Source organism: Carlito syrichta, unplaced genomic scaffold, assembly GCF_000164805.1.
Source record: "Carlito syrichta isolate Samal-C Ts95f unplaced genomic scaffold, Tarsius_syrichta-2.0.1 Scaffold115961, whole genome shotgun sequence".
In the NCBI taxonomy this organism is placed as follows: Eukaryota; Metazoa; Chordata; class Mammalia; order Primates; family Tarsiidae; genus Carlito; species Carlito syrichta.
This window is the reverse complement of record NW_007060057.1, coordinates 61523-78361: the sequence shown is the minus strand read 5'-3', so window position 1 is coordinate 78361 and position 16839 is coordinate 61523. Positions and strand designations below refer to the sequence as shown.

The 16839-nt window shown below is 41.1% G+C and overlaps 1 protein-coding gene across 3 annotated transcripts in view; it reads right to left on the bottom strand.

The window, feature by feature from the left end:
* Window positions 1-4183, bottom strand: part of SENP5 (SUMO1/sentrin specific peptidase 5) — a 33952-nt gene extending 29769 nt beyond the window's left edge. For all 3 annotated transcript variants that reach the window (XM_008074106.1, XM_008074114.1, XM_021706796.1), the window contains exon 1: window positions 2646-4183. In XM_008074106.1, the coding sequence (XP_008072297.1) occupies window positions 2646-4161 (1516 nt within the window). In that variant the 5' untranslated portion in view covers window positions 4162-4183. The remainder of the gene's footprint in view (window positions 1-2645) is intronic.
* Window positions 4184-16839: the final 12656 nt, after the last annotated feature.

Here is a 16839-nt window from a genome sequence, read left to right as displayed (position 1 = left end):
TGGGCAACTTGGCAAGATCTCATCTCTGTAATAAATCAAAAAATTAGCCAGGCGTGGTAGCATGCACCTTTAGTTCCAGCTACTTGGAAGGCTGAGGTGGCAGGATTGCCAGAGCCCAGCAGGTCAAGGCTGCAGTGGCCGGGAGCGGCCACTGCACTCCAGTCTGCGTGACAGAGTGAGACTCCAACTCAAAAAAAAAAAGAAAGCTGGGTTTTATTAACAGACTTTTTTCAGCACTTGCTGAGATGCCATTTTTTTTTCTTTAACATATTAAAATAATGTATTACATTACAGCTTATCAAATGTGAATTTGTAAGAACCCCTACTTCCTAAGATCATGCTCCAGTCTTACTACATGCCATATTCAATTTATCAATTGTATTTTGAAGTGCTATATCTATAAAAGTTAACCGGCATTTGTAGATAAATGTTAAGTTTTTCAGGTTTAAGTACCATGGTTTTGCTAACCTCTTATTAGGGAAATCTGTCTTTTATTCTAGGACAGTCTAAATAATAAAAATCATTTAAAAAATATTTACTATGTTTCTGTGGTAGCTCACACCTGTAATCCTAGCACTTTGGGAGGCTGAGGCAGGAAGATTACTTGAGTCCAGAAGTTCAAGACCAGCCTGGATGACATAGCAAGACCTTGTCTCTACATTTAAAAAAAAATTAGCTATGGTGGCACGTGCCTGTAATCCCAGCTGCTCAGAATACTGAACCCAGCAGATCGAGGCTGCAATAACCATGATCACACAATTGCACTTCAGCCTGGCTGTCAGAATAAGAGGCTGACTCAAAAAAAAAGATTTACTGGATTTTTCTGTACTTTGCCTCTTTGTGAGAAAAACTTCTTATACATACTAAAAGGTTGGAAAGAGAAAAGTGCTCAAAATTGTTCAAACTACCAAGCAGTAGCCCTCCTGACTCCCCTCAAAAAGCCATTTATAACAATGATATATCTGTCTGAATATGTCCTATACAAACACACATGTATACATATGCTCATTCTATGTAAGTGTATATATATATTTTAAATAAAATGATATTATACCAATTTGCAACTTGCTGTTTTCACTTTAGACATCTTTCAGTATCAAAATGTAGATCCAATGTATTCTTTTTTTTGAGTTAAAAATCTCACTCTGTCGCCCAGGTTGGAGTGCAGTGGCATGCTCATGGCCACTGCAGCCTCGACCTGCTGGGTTAAGGTGATCCTTCCGCCTCAGCCTCACCATGGCCAGCTAATTTTTTTATTTACTGTAAAGATGAGGTCACGTCAAGTTGCCCGGGCTGGTCTCAAACCCGTGAGCTCAGGCAATCCTCTCACCTCCGCCTCCCAAAGTGGTGGGACTATAGGTGTGAGCCACTATGCCCGGCCTCCAATTTATTCTTAAACAGTTGCATTGTTTACCACTGCCTGAAGGTGCCACAGTTAATACTACCATACTGTCTTCCAAAACGTTTATATGAACTTACTTCATGGGGTAGATTTTGACAAGAGAGGGTTTTGTAAAGCATGACATAAAAACTAAAGCTATAAAGTCAAAGATAAATTTTACTGTGTAAGAACTGAAAATTTCTAGCCAGGTGTGGTGGCGCATTCCTGTAATCACAGTACTTAGAAAGGATTGCATGAGGCCAGGAGTTTGAGACCAGCCTGGACAACATAGTGAGACCTCATCTCACTAAAAAATTAACAAAAAGAACTGAACATTTCTGTTAAGCAAAATATAATAAACAATTTGGGGGTACTGAAGGCTTTGCCTTTTGTGAGGGGCAATTCTTGTGATATTTACAATTTGTAATTATCTTAACATCTTTACAACTAGAACGATGCTGAGGTCCCTGAAGGGAGTATATCCTGTTTGTTGCTACATTCTTTGGAATCAGCACAGTGACTGGTACTTAGGAGCTTCTCATATATTAAATAAATAAAACAAAAACAATCTACCTGAAAAATAGGCAAAGGAAAACCATGCACACACACACAAAATGACCAATAAACACAAAAAAGATGTTCACATTTAAAATTCAAGAATCCAAATCAAAACTCTCATGTGATCTAGAAGACTAGCAAAGTTTAACAAGTAACTGTTTCAACTTTTTGGGAAGATAATTTAACAATTCTCTTAAAATCTTAAGTGTAAATATTCTGGTTTTTTTAAGTGTGAATATTCTTTCACTGACAATTCTAATAACAGGAATCTGGCTTACAGTAACAAATTGTATAAGTATAAAGAAATAATTTCATTGCATATTACCTTATAGAAGAAACAATATGATCAATGCAAGTGTCCCTCAACCAACTGAGGACTAATTAAATTATGGAACATCTACATAATGCAGCAGCACTATAAAACACCTCAAGAAAAATGTCTACTTTCAAAGAAATCCATTTGTAGGAGGAAAAAATAGGGCTCCTAGCCAGGTGCGGTGGCTCATGCCTATAATTCCAGCACTTTGGAAGGCCAAGGCGAGAGGACTGCCTGAGCCCATGAGATTGAGACCAACCCGGGCAACTTGGCAAGACCTCATCTCTAAATAAAAATGGAAAAGAAAAAAAAAAAAGGACTCTCCTAGAAAGGATAAAGGACAATACTTGTGGGCTGGAGTACGGGGGAGAACAAAGGAGGAGTGCATACCAGAAAGACAGACTGACAGTTGCTCATCATCCACTGGAGATGCTTTTTCACTGTTCTTTCCACCTCCTGCTTCATTTTCTAGTTTGACTTCACTGCACACCAGAGGAGCCTCCAGTGGACTTTTACAGTAAGGGTGGTCCAGCAACTTAGAACTAAGAATGTTCTGCTTGAGAGATCCATCCGCCTCCATCTGGTATGAGTTCTCACTTTGAACAGTCTCTTCGGACACAGGCCCATCCACACTACTTACAAGTTTACCTGCTCCAGACACTGACAGTTTTATTCTGTCATCACTGACAGTACTTGTCCGATTTTCCTGACCCAGAGTCATAGTTTCTCTTTCAGTTTCTGAGCTGAACATGTTACCAGAATTATGTTCTGATAAGGGGATGTCACGAATCAGCTCTGTACACTCCCACTTAGGAGAGGAACAGGGCGACTGGTCCCAGGCATATGTGGCTCTGCCATTCTGTTGGTCAGGGAATGCTTCATCTAAACTAAGCTCCTTGCCCAAGAAAGGGCTTCCTTTAGTACGGCCATCAGGCATATGAGAGTTCTTTCCCTTCACCACAGCACTGCTGTCCATATCTGGAAAGCACGGCTGATGCCGACAAGAAGAGTCTTTAGGTTCTGGGGGAGGAAATGCGCTGCCACTGTCACCCTCGCTGACGTTCTCCTTAAGAGTCTCTTGATGGTCCCCAGTGACCTTCTGTACCCAGCTTCGCTGGGCTTTTCTTAGCTTACAAACTTTGCTTTTTGTTCTGAAGTGCTGGGATCTGAGAATCCTGTACCGAAATCTAATCATGGATAATTTCTCATACATCATAAGAGGAGATACTTTTATTCTTCTATGTTGGTTAAGTTGGAACTTTCTTGAAATTAGGGGTCCCCCACTCCTGTGGCACTCCGGCCCTTGGTAGCAGCCATAACAAAAGCGCTTTCTCTTATGGTTGCTCAAAGTGACCACAATTGTGCCACTATCACCTGGACTTTGGCTCTCCCCATTGAACTTCATGGGAAAGTCAGAAACTTGTGGCTCTGTCCTAGGTCTGTGACCATTGGCCTGACCTAAAACACTATTTGCTGGAAAGTCAGCAACTGCCTTCAAGAGACTTTTCTCTCTGCAGTATTCATGGTCAGAATTCCTTGCTGATGACAGCAACTTCTCTGCTTGGAGCTTCAGGAGATTCCTTGAGGAAGAAATGAAATGTTTAGTGTCCTTTCTTTTCACTTTAGAGGACAAAGAACTAACATTCTGAGTAGCCACATCGAACTTAGTCTGAGCACAAAGGGGTTCATCATGGATCCATGTTTTCTGGACTTGAAGGGCCTTGTTTCTACACCGGAAATGCCTCAACTGTTTATTCCAAGTAGTTGGCCTTCCTAGCTTAGATTTTAGAATGCACAAGTGTTGGTGAAAATAGAACTTCTTAAAGCCTCCAAACCCAGTATTCCATTTCTCAGAAAAGGCTAAGTGGATTCCTTTCCTCCATAGAATTTTCCTTTGCTTTTTCATTTTACTGATGCATAATGATATCTGGATACAGCTGTGAAAATAAAAAGAAAAGTTACATTTCTATCTAAAAATAAGCTCATGAAGACACATAGTAAAAAAGAGTATATATACTTTAGACTATCAAGCATAATGAAATCCTACCTGATCAAGGTTTTCATCACGATGAAAGTGGGGAGGAGGGAAGACACAATTACTCTAACAAGACCCCATTTGCTGTACACCTGCCTCTGACAGAAGTAACTTTCAAGAACCACATCCCAGTATGCAGTATCACTTAAGCCCAGGAGTTTGAGACCACCCTGGGCCACATGGTGAGAACCCAGCTCTACAAAAAACAAAAAAATTAGCTGGGCATGGCAGTGTGCAAGTTACTTGGTGGGGGGGGATGAAGTGGGAAGATCGCTTAAGCCTAGGGTTCAAAGTTGCAGTAAGCCATGTTCATGCCACAGCACTCCAGCCTGAGTGACAGAATCAGACCCTGACTCAAAAAAAAAAAAAAGTCACCTAAATTTTGTGTGCTGTCATTGAAAAAAGAAGAATGGAAGGAGGAGGAGGAGATCAAATACCTTAAGACTAATTCCATATCCATTTATTTATAATTTGCTAATAGCAAAACAATTTGTTTTATACAGTAAATTTTGTTTTGTTTTGTTTTGTTCTGAGTCAAAGTCTCAATCTATTGCCCAGGTTGGAGTGCACTGGCACACTCACAACCACTGCAGCCTTGACTTGCTGGGTTCGGCATAATCCTTCTGCCTCAGCCTTCCAAGTAGCTGGAACCACAGGCACCTGCCAACACACCCAGCTAATTTTTTGACTTATTGTAGAGACAAGGTCTCGCCAAGTTGCCTGGGCTGGGCTTGAACCTCTGGGTCCAGGCAATCCTCTCGCCTCCATCTTCCAAAGTGCATACAGCAAGTTGTTAAAAGGAAGAGCAAGTACTTTTGCTCTGTATAGTTACCCCCAGGTAGGTATTCAATAAATACACGTGATATCAGTATATCAAGAGAAAGACCAGGTTGCTCTGTTGCCACTCAGTCAAAGACTCTGAGTAACTATGCAAGGGCAGGACTCTCCCAGGTATGTTTCTGGAGCTCAAGTGCATATAAGAAAAAAGAACGAAAACAAGCATGCACATTATATATAGGTTATATAGAGAGCTTCAGGAGCACACTAATAGATGGAAACGAATGGCAGTCAAGGTCAAATGTGGCTTCCCCTCAGGATTTACGGGGGGGGGCAAAAAAGGGGAAATGTATTTATAAAAAACTGTGTATTTATTCTTACATGTTCATACTTCAGTCACCTTCAACGTACTCTCCATTTGATGCAAAACACCTATTGAGATGCTTTTTCCACAGCCCAAAATAGTTTTTTAACTCATCAATTCAGATGACTTTTTATGCTTCTGTCGTTTTTGGTTTCACCTCTTCCACATCGGCAAAACATTTCCCTTTGAGGACTTTTTTCATCCAGGGAAATAAAAAAAAAAAAAGTCACTCAAGGCAAGATCAGGTGAATAGGGAGGGTGAGGCACAGAGGTCATGCCGTTTTTGGTCAAAAACTGCTGAACACTCAGCCCAGTGTGGGCAAGTGTGCTCGTAAATTACTCATCATGAAATGGGCAAATGCATTAAAGGAATCTCAAAAAAAAAAAAAAAAAAAATCACTAAAGCCAAACACAGCCTCTCACAACAATGCTAGCTGATATGCTGATGCTGATGGACTCCTAGAACACTTACCTTGAGGGAGAAGCCTATACTAGAAGGGGCCTGCCCTCCAAAAGATAATTCCTGGTTTTGGGGGGGTCTTCCTTTGTAATAAGACCTAATGTTACTGAGAGCTCTTTAGTCTAGATAGAAAAGCATCAGTCACTGCAGGTAGGGAGTAGAAGAAATACTAGACTATGAATCAGAAACCAATATTCGAATTTCAGCTTGCTAACAATCTACTAACAAAAGCTGTGTTACCTTTTTATGCATAAATTTTCTCTGGAAAAAAAAAAGAGGACTGAACACATTTACCTCAGTTCCCTCTCCAAATTCCACTGAGGTGAGAGAAATCAGATTTTTTAAAAGTCAAAAACCTTTAAAATCAAAAACAATGAAACAGGAGAAAAGAGCAATAACACGTTTGAAAGAAGCAAGTAAATGAGTGATGAGATCCAGCAGGCCAAAAGAGCTGAAATCTAAGCCAGCAGCAGGGGAAGCCAAGAAGCAAGCTGCAGGACCTCAGAAAGACTCAGAACTGGAGGCAACAAATACTTCGCAGGCCAGGAATGTAGGTGGAGCTAAACAAGGATGGGCTGGATCAAAGTCTGAATAAGTAGTTAGATCCCTCCATCCCTTCTCCTACTCTGGTGAATAACCAGTTTCACTTTCTAGGGAAGATGAGCCAGAATGCTTGGGTACATGTGTGCGGCTGAGAACAAAGGGATACTAGGAAGATAAGTGAGTTTACAAAATGAATTTCCTCCCCAACCCCTTCCCACTCAGCTTCTGGAAGGCATGGAACCCCAAGGAGAGGACCAGTTTCTGGAGGAAAACAGAGCGTTCAAAAAGGAAAGACCAATGGATAGTGACATTCAGGGATGCCTCAATAAAACAGGCATGAACAATTTCTCTACAGTATATTCTAAAATTTAAGAAGCAATTAAACCCCAGAACACTCCTTAACTGCCCCTCTTCTGCCCAAGATTGAAAGTTTATCCTTCAGAAAGGGTAAAATGGATGGTCTACAGAGGAATTCAAGGCATAGTTTGAAGACAGTATTATAAATTGAATATAAGACTTCAAAAACACTCTTTCCCACTTATCTCCCAGAACCCTAGCACTCTGTCTTACCCATCCAAGCAGAAGACTGGAAGATTCTTCTATAGAGAATATGATTACTTTATAAGAAAATTCAAAATACAGATATTTGGTCAGGCATGGTGGCTCACGCCTGTAATCCAGCACTTTGGGAGGCTAAAGTGAGAGAACTGCCCGAGCTCAGGGGTTCAAGACCAGTCTGGGAAACCTGGAGAGATGGACCATAAACCAAGAAAAATTAGTCAGGCGTGGTGGCGCACACCTGTATCTCCAGCTTCTTGGAAGGCTGAGGTGGAAGGATTACCTGAGTCCAGCAGGTCAAGACTGTGGTGGCCGTGAGTATACCACTGCACTCCAGCCTGGGCGATAGAGTGGGACTCCAACTCAAAAAAAGAATACAGATATTCCCCACAAAATGGCTTAGCATGGCCCACATTGCACCCCAAAGTTGGCATGTCCCACCATGTGTTCAGAGTTTTCAAGCAGCTTCTTAGTGGTCATTCTTAAAAATAAGTAGACAACCAAGAATCACAGGCTTCTAGGGACAAAAAACAGACCAAAACAAACAGGTAAAAGCAAAAATTATATATAGATTTGTCAATTTTTAAAAACTAACAGGGAGGGGGAAAGGGAGTTATTACTTCATGGGTACAGAATTTCAGTTTGGGAAGATGAAAAAGTTCTGGAGATGAATGATGGTGATGGTTACATGACAATGTGAGTGTACTTAATGCCGCTGGCTAACTTGACACCTAAAAATGGTTAAAATGGCAAATTTTATGTTATACAAATTTTATAATAAAAAAAGAAAGAGCCGGGCTCGGTGGCTCAGCCTGTAATCCGGCGCCTTTGGGAAGCTGAGGTGAGTGGATTGCCTGAGCCCGCGGGTTCAAGACCCGCCTGGGCTGCGAGACCTCATCTCTACAATAAATCAAAAACTCAGCCGAACGTGGTAGCGCATGCCTGTAATTCCGGCTACTCGGAAGGCTGAGGCGGAAGGATCGCCGGAGCCCAGCGGGTCGAGGCTGCGGTGGCCGAGAGCGGCCACTGCACTCCAGTCTGGGCGACAGAGTGAGACTCCAACTCAAAAAAAAAAAGAAAAAAGAAAGAGGCTGGGTGCGGTAGCTCAAACCTGTGATCCCAGCACTTTGGGAGGCCGAGGTGAGAGGATGAGGATTGCCTGAGCCCCCAGGGTTCGAGACCCACCTGGGCAACTTGGTGAGACCTCATCTCTACAATACATCAAAAATTAGCCAGGCGTGGTAGCGCGCGCCTGTAATTCCAGCTACCTGGAAGGCTGAGGCAGAAGGATCACCGGAGCCCAGCAGGTTGAGGCTACAGTGGCTGGGAGAGGCTACTGCACTCCAGTCTGGGTGACAGAGTGGGACTCCAATTCAAAATAAATAAATAAATAAATAAACAAATAAATAAATAAAAATAAAAACAAAGGACCTTGAAAATTAAAAATAATGGCCAGGGTGGGTATGGTGGCTTATGCCTGTAATTCCAGCACTTTGGGAGGCCAAGGCAAGAGAATCACTTAAGCTTTAGGAGTTCACAACTAGTCTAGGCAACATAACAAGACCTCAGCTCTACAAAAAAAAAAATTTTTTTTAATTAGCTGTGTGTGGTGGCATGAGCCTGCAGTCCCAGCTATTCAAGAGGCTGAGGCAGAAAGATTACCTGAGTGCAGAAGGTTAAAGATACAGTGAGCCATGATCATGCCACTGCACTCCAGCTTAGACAAGAGTGAGACCCCGACTCAAAAATAAATAAATAAACAAACACATAAATAAATAAATAATGGCCAGGAGCAGAGGCTCATGCCTGCAATCTAGCACTTTGGGAGGTCGAAATGGAGGACTGCTTGAGCCCAGGAGTTTGAGAACAGCCAGGCAATATAGTTAAGACCTCGTCTCTCCAAAAAAAAAAAATGTTTTAGATTAGCTGGGCTTGGTGGTGCATACCTCTAGTGCTAGCTATGCAGGAGGCTGAAGTAGGAGGACTGCTTGAGCCCAGGAGTTCAAGGCCATGGTGAGCCATAATCATGCCACTGTAGTCCAGCCTGGACGAAAGTAAGATTCTGACTCGAATAATAATAACAGAAATAAAAAACTCAATAGAAAGCTTGGAAGTTTAAAAAAAGTATCAAGTCAAAAGACAACTGATAAACCACAAAAAAGTATTTGCCACATGTATCATAGATTAAGGGTTCATATTTTTAATATGTAAAGAATTCTTTTCTTTTTCTTTTTTTTTTTGAGTTGGAATCTCACTCTGTCGCCCAGGCTGGAGCGCAGTGGCACACTCACAGACACTACAGCATCGACCTGCTGGGCTCCCACAATCCTTTCGCCTCAGTCTTCCAAGTAGCCAGAACTACAAGTGTGCATTACCATGCCCGGCTAATTTTTTATATTTCTTGTACAGACGAGGTCTCGCCAAGTTGACTGGGCTGGTCTCAAACCTGCAGGCTCAGGCAATCCACTCGCCTTGGCCTCTTAAAGTGCTGGGATTATAGGCTGAGCCACCGAGCCCAGCCAAGAATTCTTAAATTGAAGGATACACTACTAAAAGTATGATTTTTAAAAAGGGGAAAATAAATAAGGAGACAATTCACAAATAAAGATTTTTAAATGCTCCTTAAACTCAAGAAAAGATGTTCAACTCCATTCACAAGAAAATAAGCAAAAATTATAATAGCACATTCTACTGTTGGTGGAAAAGGTATTTCCACACTTTGTTAGTAGGAAAATAAGTTGATACAATCCTTTTGTAGGAGAATTTGGTAATCTCTAATAAAATGACAAAAGTATTTACCTTTTAATCCAGCAACTCGTTTAAGGAATTTACTCTGAAAATACACCTGCAATAATATAAATACACACACATAAGGCTAATTCATTACAACATTGTTTATAATAGCAAAATATTGAAAACGACCTCAATGTCCATACATAGGAAAGTGGATGAATAAAATATGGTTTACCCACACAATGAATAAGGCTGTGAAAAGAATTAAAATGAATTCTATGAACTAACATGGAGTAATTTATGGGATATATCATTAAATGAAAAAAGCAAAATTCAAATGAACATCAATATATGTCACCACAGTCAAGCGTGGTGGCTCATGCAGGTAATCCCAGCAGTTTGGGAGACAGAGGTGACAGGACTGCCTGAGTCCAGGGGTTTGAAACCAGCTCAGGCAACTTAGGGAGATCTCGTCTCTACAATAAATAAAAAAAATTAACCGGGTGTGGTGGTGCACATCTGTAGTCGCAGCTACTTGGGAGGCTGAGGCAGAAGGATCCCCTGAGCCCAGCAGGTCAAGGCTGCAGTGGCCATGAGTGTGCACTGCACTCCAGCTTGGGTGACAGAGTGAGACTCCAATTCAGTAATAATGATGATGATGATATTCTGCCGTATGGTAGGTGGGAACAGGGAGAAAAGAAGGAATTAGAAAAGGGAAGAAGAGATGAGGAAGGTGAGTAGCACCTCTCTGAATATGCCTTCTGCCAATTTCCAAAATTATAGACCATATTAATGTTTCACATACTTAAAAGAAAATACAAATAAAGTCAGTCAGACTGCAGAGGGATTCAAAATGAAATACAAACAATAAAGTCTAATGTATTCTAAATGAACAGCATAACCACACAGCAAGAAGTAGAGAAGAATTAGCAAAAGTAACCTTGGAAAACAATATTTTTTTTTTGAGTTGGAGTCTCACTCTGTCACCCAGACTGGAGTGCAGTGGCCGCTCCCGGCCACCGCAGCCGCGACCTGCTGGGCTCCGGCGATCCTTCCACCTCAGCCTTCCAAGTAGCTGGAATTACAGGCATGTGCTACCACGCCCGGCTGATTTTTTGATTTATTGTAGAGATGAGGTCTCGCTGCCCAGGCGGGTCTCGAACCCGCGGGCTCAGGCAATCCACTCACCTCAGCCTCCCAAAGGCGCAGGATTACAGGCTGAGCCACCGAGCCCGGCTGGAAAACAATATTTTCATGCTCTTCAAAGACAAAGGTATGGAATACAAATACTGTACATGAGTTAGCAAATTTGCTTTTCACAAAACCACTTTAAGAGTATTCTAAAATTGAGTAAATAAGTAAATATTCTGTGGATAATTACAGCTACGTTTCCCCCGATGGGGAAAGAAATTACAAATAATGAAAGAGATAAAGTGAGAATAAGCCCACAACACTAGACTTTGTTTATTTTTTAGGTTTTTTATTTTTTTTTGAGTTGGGGTCTCACTCTGTCGTCCAGGCTGGAGTGCAGCAATGCAATCATAGCTCAGTGCAGCTTCAATCTCCTGGATTCAAGCAATCGTCTCACCTCAGCCCCCTGGGTAGCTGGGACTAAGGTGTGAGCCACCAATCCCAGTTTTTTTGTTTTGTAGAGACAGGGCCTCCTTATATTGCCCAGACCGACCTCAAACTCTTGGCCTCAAGTGATCCTCCCACCTCAGCCTCCTAAACACTGACATTATAAATGCGAGTCACTGTAGTACCTGGTCTTAGACTTAGTGTTTAATATACATATTAATCTACATACAGATATAGATATAGAAGTGCTAAAAAAAATGATAACATGCCAAAAGAGCACAAGGGAGTTGGGCATGGTGGCTTAAGACAGTAATCCCAGCACCTTGGGAGGCCAAAGTGGGTAGTAGGATTGCCTGAGCCCAGGACCTAAAGACCAGTCAGGGTAACATGAAGAGACCTCATCTTTACAAAAAATTAACTGGTCATGACGTTGAGTGCCTGTAGTCCAGCTATTCAGGAAGTTGAAGAAGAAGGACCGCCTAAGCCCAGGAAGTCAAGGCTGCGGGAGCCATGACTGTGCCACTGCACTACAGCCTGGATGACAGAGTGAGATCCGACTCAAAAAAAAAAGAAAAAAAAGGACATCTGATTTGCATGGCGGTGGAGGGGAAGTATAACAAAATAAAATTTTTTAAAATGGCACATAAGCCAACCTGAAGGCCTGAAGGGACTCAAAATGGCCAAGAAACTCTAAGCAACCAAATAAATAATGATAGTAATGGATTATAACCCAAGAATAAAATAAATATCCTTGACTTTATAATGATATGAAAAAACTAACTAAATAAATAGGGAAAAGAGGTAACTCTTCCTTACACTGAATTTCAAATTAATAAATATAGAGGGACTGATAGAAATACAAAAGTTACGATGTGCAGACGCCCCTAAGAAATGACTGACTCAGGCAAGAATCATCAAGGGAATCTAAAACTAGAGGGTAAAAATACAATGAGAAACAAGATATCTACATAATCTCAAAAGTATCCACCACAAAATAACTTCAAATTACAAAGGGAAAGACAGTAAGTTTCTTTTTTTCTTTTACCTTTTTTTTTTTTTGAGTTGGAGTTCTCACTCTATCCCCCAGGCTGGAGTGCAGTGGCACACTCACGGCCACCGCATCCTCGACCTGCTGGGCTTAGGTGATCCTTCAGCCTCAGCCTTCCAAGTAGCTGGAACTACAGGCAAGTGCCATATTGCCTGACTAATTTTTTTTAATTTATTATAGAGATGAGGTCTCACCAAGTTGCCCAGGCTGGTCTCGAATCCATGGGCTCGAGCAATCCTCTCACTTCAGTCTCCCAAAGTGCTGGGATTATAGGCATGAGCCACTGCGCCCAGTCACTTTTTTTTTTTTCTTTTTCGAGTTGCAGTGCAGTGACACACTCATGGCCACTGCAGCCTCGACCTGCTGGGCTCAGGCGATCCTTTCACGGCAGCCTTCCAAGTAGCTGGAACAACAGGCACATGCCACCACACCCAGCTAATTTTTTTTATTTATTGTAGAGATGAGGTCTTGCCAAACTGCCCAGACTGGTATCGAACATGTGAGTTCAGACAATTCTCTCACCTTGACCTCCCAAAGTGCTGGGATTATAGCTGTGAGCCACCACGCCCGGCCAAGACAGCAACTGTCAATGGAAAAACCTGACAAACATTACTTTAACCAGGGGATCAATGTTAACATCATCAGGATGAGACAGACAGACTTCATGGATCTCCTGAAGTAGCACAACAGCACTTTTGTAGTATTCTTGTCAAAAATGTATAGGCTTAATGTAACCATGAGGAAATAACAGCCAACACCAGTTAAGGGACACTCTATAGAATAAAAGGTGAATACTCTTCAAACATGTCAATCAAGGTCATGAAAGACAAGGACAGACTGAGGAATTGCCCCAGATTAAAGGATTAAGATTAAGGAGAATGATAATTGTAATTAATGCAAGGTATAATCCTAGATGGAGTGCTAATCTAGAAAGAAAATTTATGCACACAATTGACCAAATCTGAGTAAGGCATGTAGATCAGTTAACAGTACTATCTTAATGCTAATTTCCTGATTTTGCTAATGTGCTGCAGTTACATGGTTTAAAACTGGAGAGGCCAGGAATGGTGGTATATATCTATAGTAGTCCCAGCTAGTCAGGAGGCTAATTTTTTGCAAGTTGAAGTTAATTCAAAGTGAAATGTTAAAAAACAACAACAACAACAAAAAAACTAAGTAGATAAAATTGTAAGACAAGCCAGGTGTGGTGGCGGTTCATGCCTGTAATCCCAGCACTTCCAGGGGTTTGAGATCAGCCTAGGCAACTTGGCAAACTCATCTCTACAATAAAACAAAAAAATTAACTTGGTGTGGTGGCGCACGCCTGTGGTTCCAGCTACTTGGAAGACTGAGGTAGAAGGATTACCTGAGCCAAGACGGTCGAGGATGCATGGCCCTGAGGTGCCACTGCACTCCAGCCTGGGCGACAGAGCAACTCTGACAAATAAATAAATAAAATTTTGAAGCAATCTCCTAGAAAGTACTACAAAATGACAGACTAAAAATAATAGAGAAAAATAAGAAAATTCTTATCTTATTTAACCTCCTGGAGCAGGTCAAGAAATTAAATATCTAAATAAGTTTCAGAAGAGAGTAGAAAATTATAGCAGGGCATGGTGGCTCACACCTATAATCACGGCACTTTGGGATTATGAGGTGAGAGGACTGCCTGAGCTCATGGGTTTGAGACCAACCTGGGTAACTTGGCGAGACCTCATCTCTACAATAAATAAAAAAACTAGCCCAGCATGATGGCACATGCCTGTAGTGCCAGCTACTTGGAAGTCTGAGGCAAAAGGATCACCTGAGACCAGCAGGTCGAGGCTGCGGTGGCCGTGAGAGTGCCACTGCATTCCAGCCGGGGCGACAGAGTTAGACTCCAACTCAAAAAAAAGAAAAGAAAAGAAATTATAGGAGGGAGGTGTCAAATACATAATTCAAGAAAATTCCAAGAATTAAAGGACATGAACCTGTACACGGGAAAAAAAACCTATCAAGTGTTCAACACAATGAATGAAAATAAACCTGTAAACCATACCAAGGCATATCAATTCAGAACAATGGGGGCAAAAACAACATACATACATACATACACACATACATACATATATATACATATGAATGAAAGGATCAGAAATGGCAATGAACTTCTTAATAGCAAGACTGGAAACTAGAAGAAATTGGAGTAATGCCTGCAAGGTTCTGAGGAATTTATTTTCAACACATAACTTTAGATCCAGTCAAATTACCAAAGAAGACTGAAGACAGAAAAAGGTTTTCAAGGTCGAGTGCAGTGGTTAACACCTGTAATCTCAACACTTTGGGAAGCCAAGGCAGGAGGATCACTTGTGCCTAGGAGTTCAAGACCAGCCTGGGCAATATAACGAGACCCAGTCTCTACAAAAAAAATGAGCTAGGCATGATGGTGCACACCTGTAGTCCCAAGTACTCGAGAGGCTGAAGCAGAAGGATCACTTGAACCCAGGAGTTTGAGGTTGCAATGAGCCATGATTGTGCCACTGCATGCCAGCCTGGGTGACAAAGTGAGACTCCAACCCTTCACCCCAAAAAACAAATAAATAACAAAATAAAATAAATAAAATGTATGAATGCAAAGAAAGGAGATACAACCAAAAGAGAGTTTGAACATAATAAGCTAGTAATAAGTACAGTGAACACTAAACAAAAGACCAAAACAATTACTGATTTTAAGAACAATAAAAAAATTTAGAAGAACAGTTGTAAATCATAATATACTACATAGGTTAACTATTACTACCATTTATATAATTGTAATAAGATAAATACTGATCTAATCCAATGTTTCCCAACCAGATACTTTTATACTATACCTCAAACCAACATCTGGACATGTATAGGAAATTCTTGGTTGTTGTAATGAATTCAAGTTGCTACTGACATTTAATGCAGAGCACAGGGATGCTAACTATCAAGTAACAAACAATAATGAAGAACCGTCTCATTTAAAATGACAATACTACCCCCATTCAGGAAAATTTAATTCTAGCCAAAACTGTGGTATCACTATATTGGAAGGATGGGGTTGGACGATAGATAAGAAGTATGTATGAACACATGTGGGGAGCAGAAGTGAATGAGAACTAAATCTACATCGTCCAGTCAGTAGATAAAGCATAAACTGAGTAATCAAAAGTAACATTATAAAAGTGATTTAAAGACATTGTTTATACCCAAACAATAGCTCAAACACCTGAAAGAGGCTGCTGTTGGTAAATGGAAAATGGCAGAAATGGGCAAAATTCTGAAAACTAAGTAGGGAAAGAAGGCTAGAGATTTCTGCCTTCAGAATATAAATTTCCAGTGGGATGTGGTAGCTCAGGTCTGTAATCCCAGTTTTTTGGGAGGCTGAGGTAAGAGGATTGCCTGAGCAAGCTGGTGAGACCTCGTCTCTACAATAAGTCAAAAAAATTAGCCAGGCGTGGTGATGCATGCCTGTAGTTCCAGCTACTTGGAAAGCTGAGGCGGAAGGATCACCTGAGCACAGCAGGTCAAGGCTGCGGTGGCCATGAGTATGCCACTGTACTCCGGCCTAGGTGACAGTGAGACTCTATTAAAAAATATATATATATATATATATAAATTTCCACTTTGTCCCTTCATAAAGTACAATACTTCACCCTTAACTATGCATGGCAACCTCCAGTCCAGATAATACATTTCCAGTTACCTTGTCTCTGTGTATGGGGAGAGGAAAGGGAGGTCAGATCTACAAATACATATTTTTTAGAGATGAGGTTTCACTCTGTTGCCCGTGCTGACCTTGAACTCCCAACCTAAAGCAATCCTCCTGCCTCAGTCTCCCAAAGTGCTGGGATTATAGGCATAAGCCACCATACTCAGCCCCAGAAATATTTTCTTTGGCAGACTTTCAAACATCTCTTCATGTTCTGTCCCGCCTTCACATTTGTTCACTTCCACAGTACATGACACGGTTAATCCTGAGACTTTTAAAAGATTCTGTAACACCAACATGACAACTATTGGCTCTCGCCACTGCTGGTTTGGGATTCAGCTTTCTCAGGGGTGCTCGTCAGTTACCACTAGTTCTTTCTACTCTCCAGCTTCCAGAATTTTGTTGTTACTCTCACCACTCCTGTTTCTTGTTATTTGAGGCTTAAAAAAAAAAAAAGACTCCTCTACGGTTTTAGTGGTTTTCAGACTGGCATGAAATTAAGTATGTTCAATCTACCATCTTTACCATAATATACTGTTGAATGAAAAAAAAAAAGTTGCTAATTAATATGTATGAGCCTCTTTTTTGTTAAAAGGAAAAATATATGTACATGTTTACTACTAACAGTTTAGGACCACAATTCCTAAACTGTACCCAAGGCAACCTAGGGTTCTGCAGTGAATTCACAATATTCTAATAGTCACAGATATTCTAAATTAGAAGGAAAAAGTGATATTCTGTATGTCAAACACCCCATTAACTACTAGTTCAAG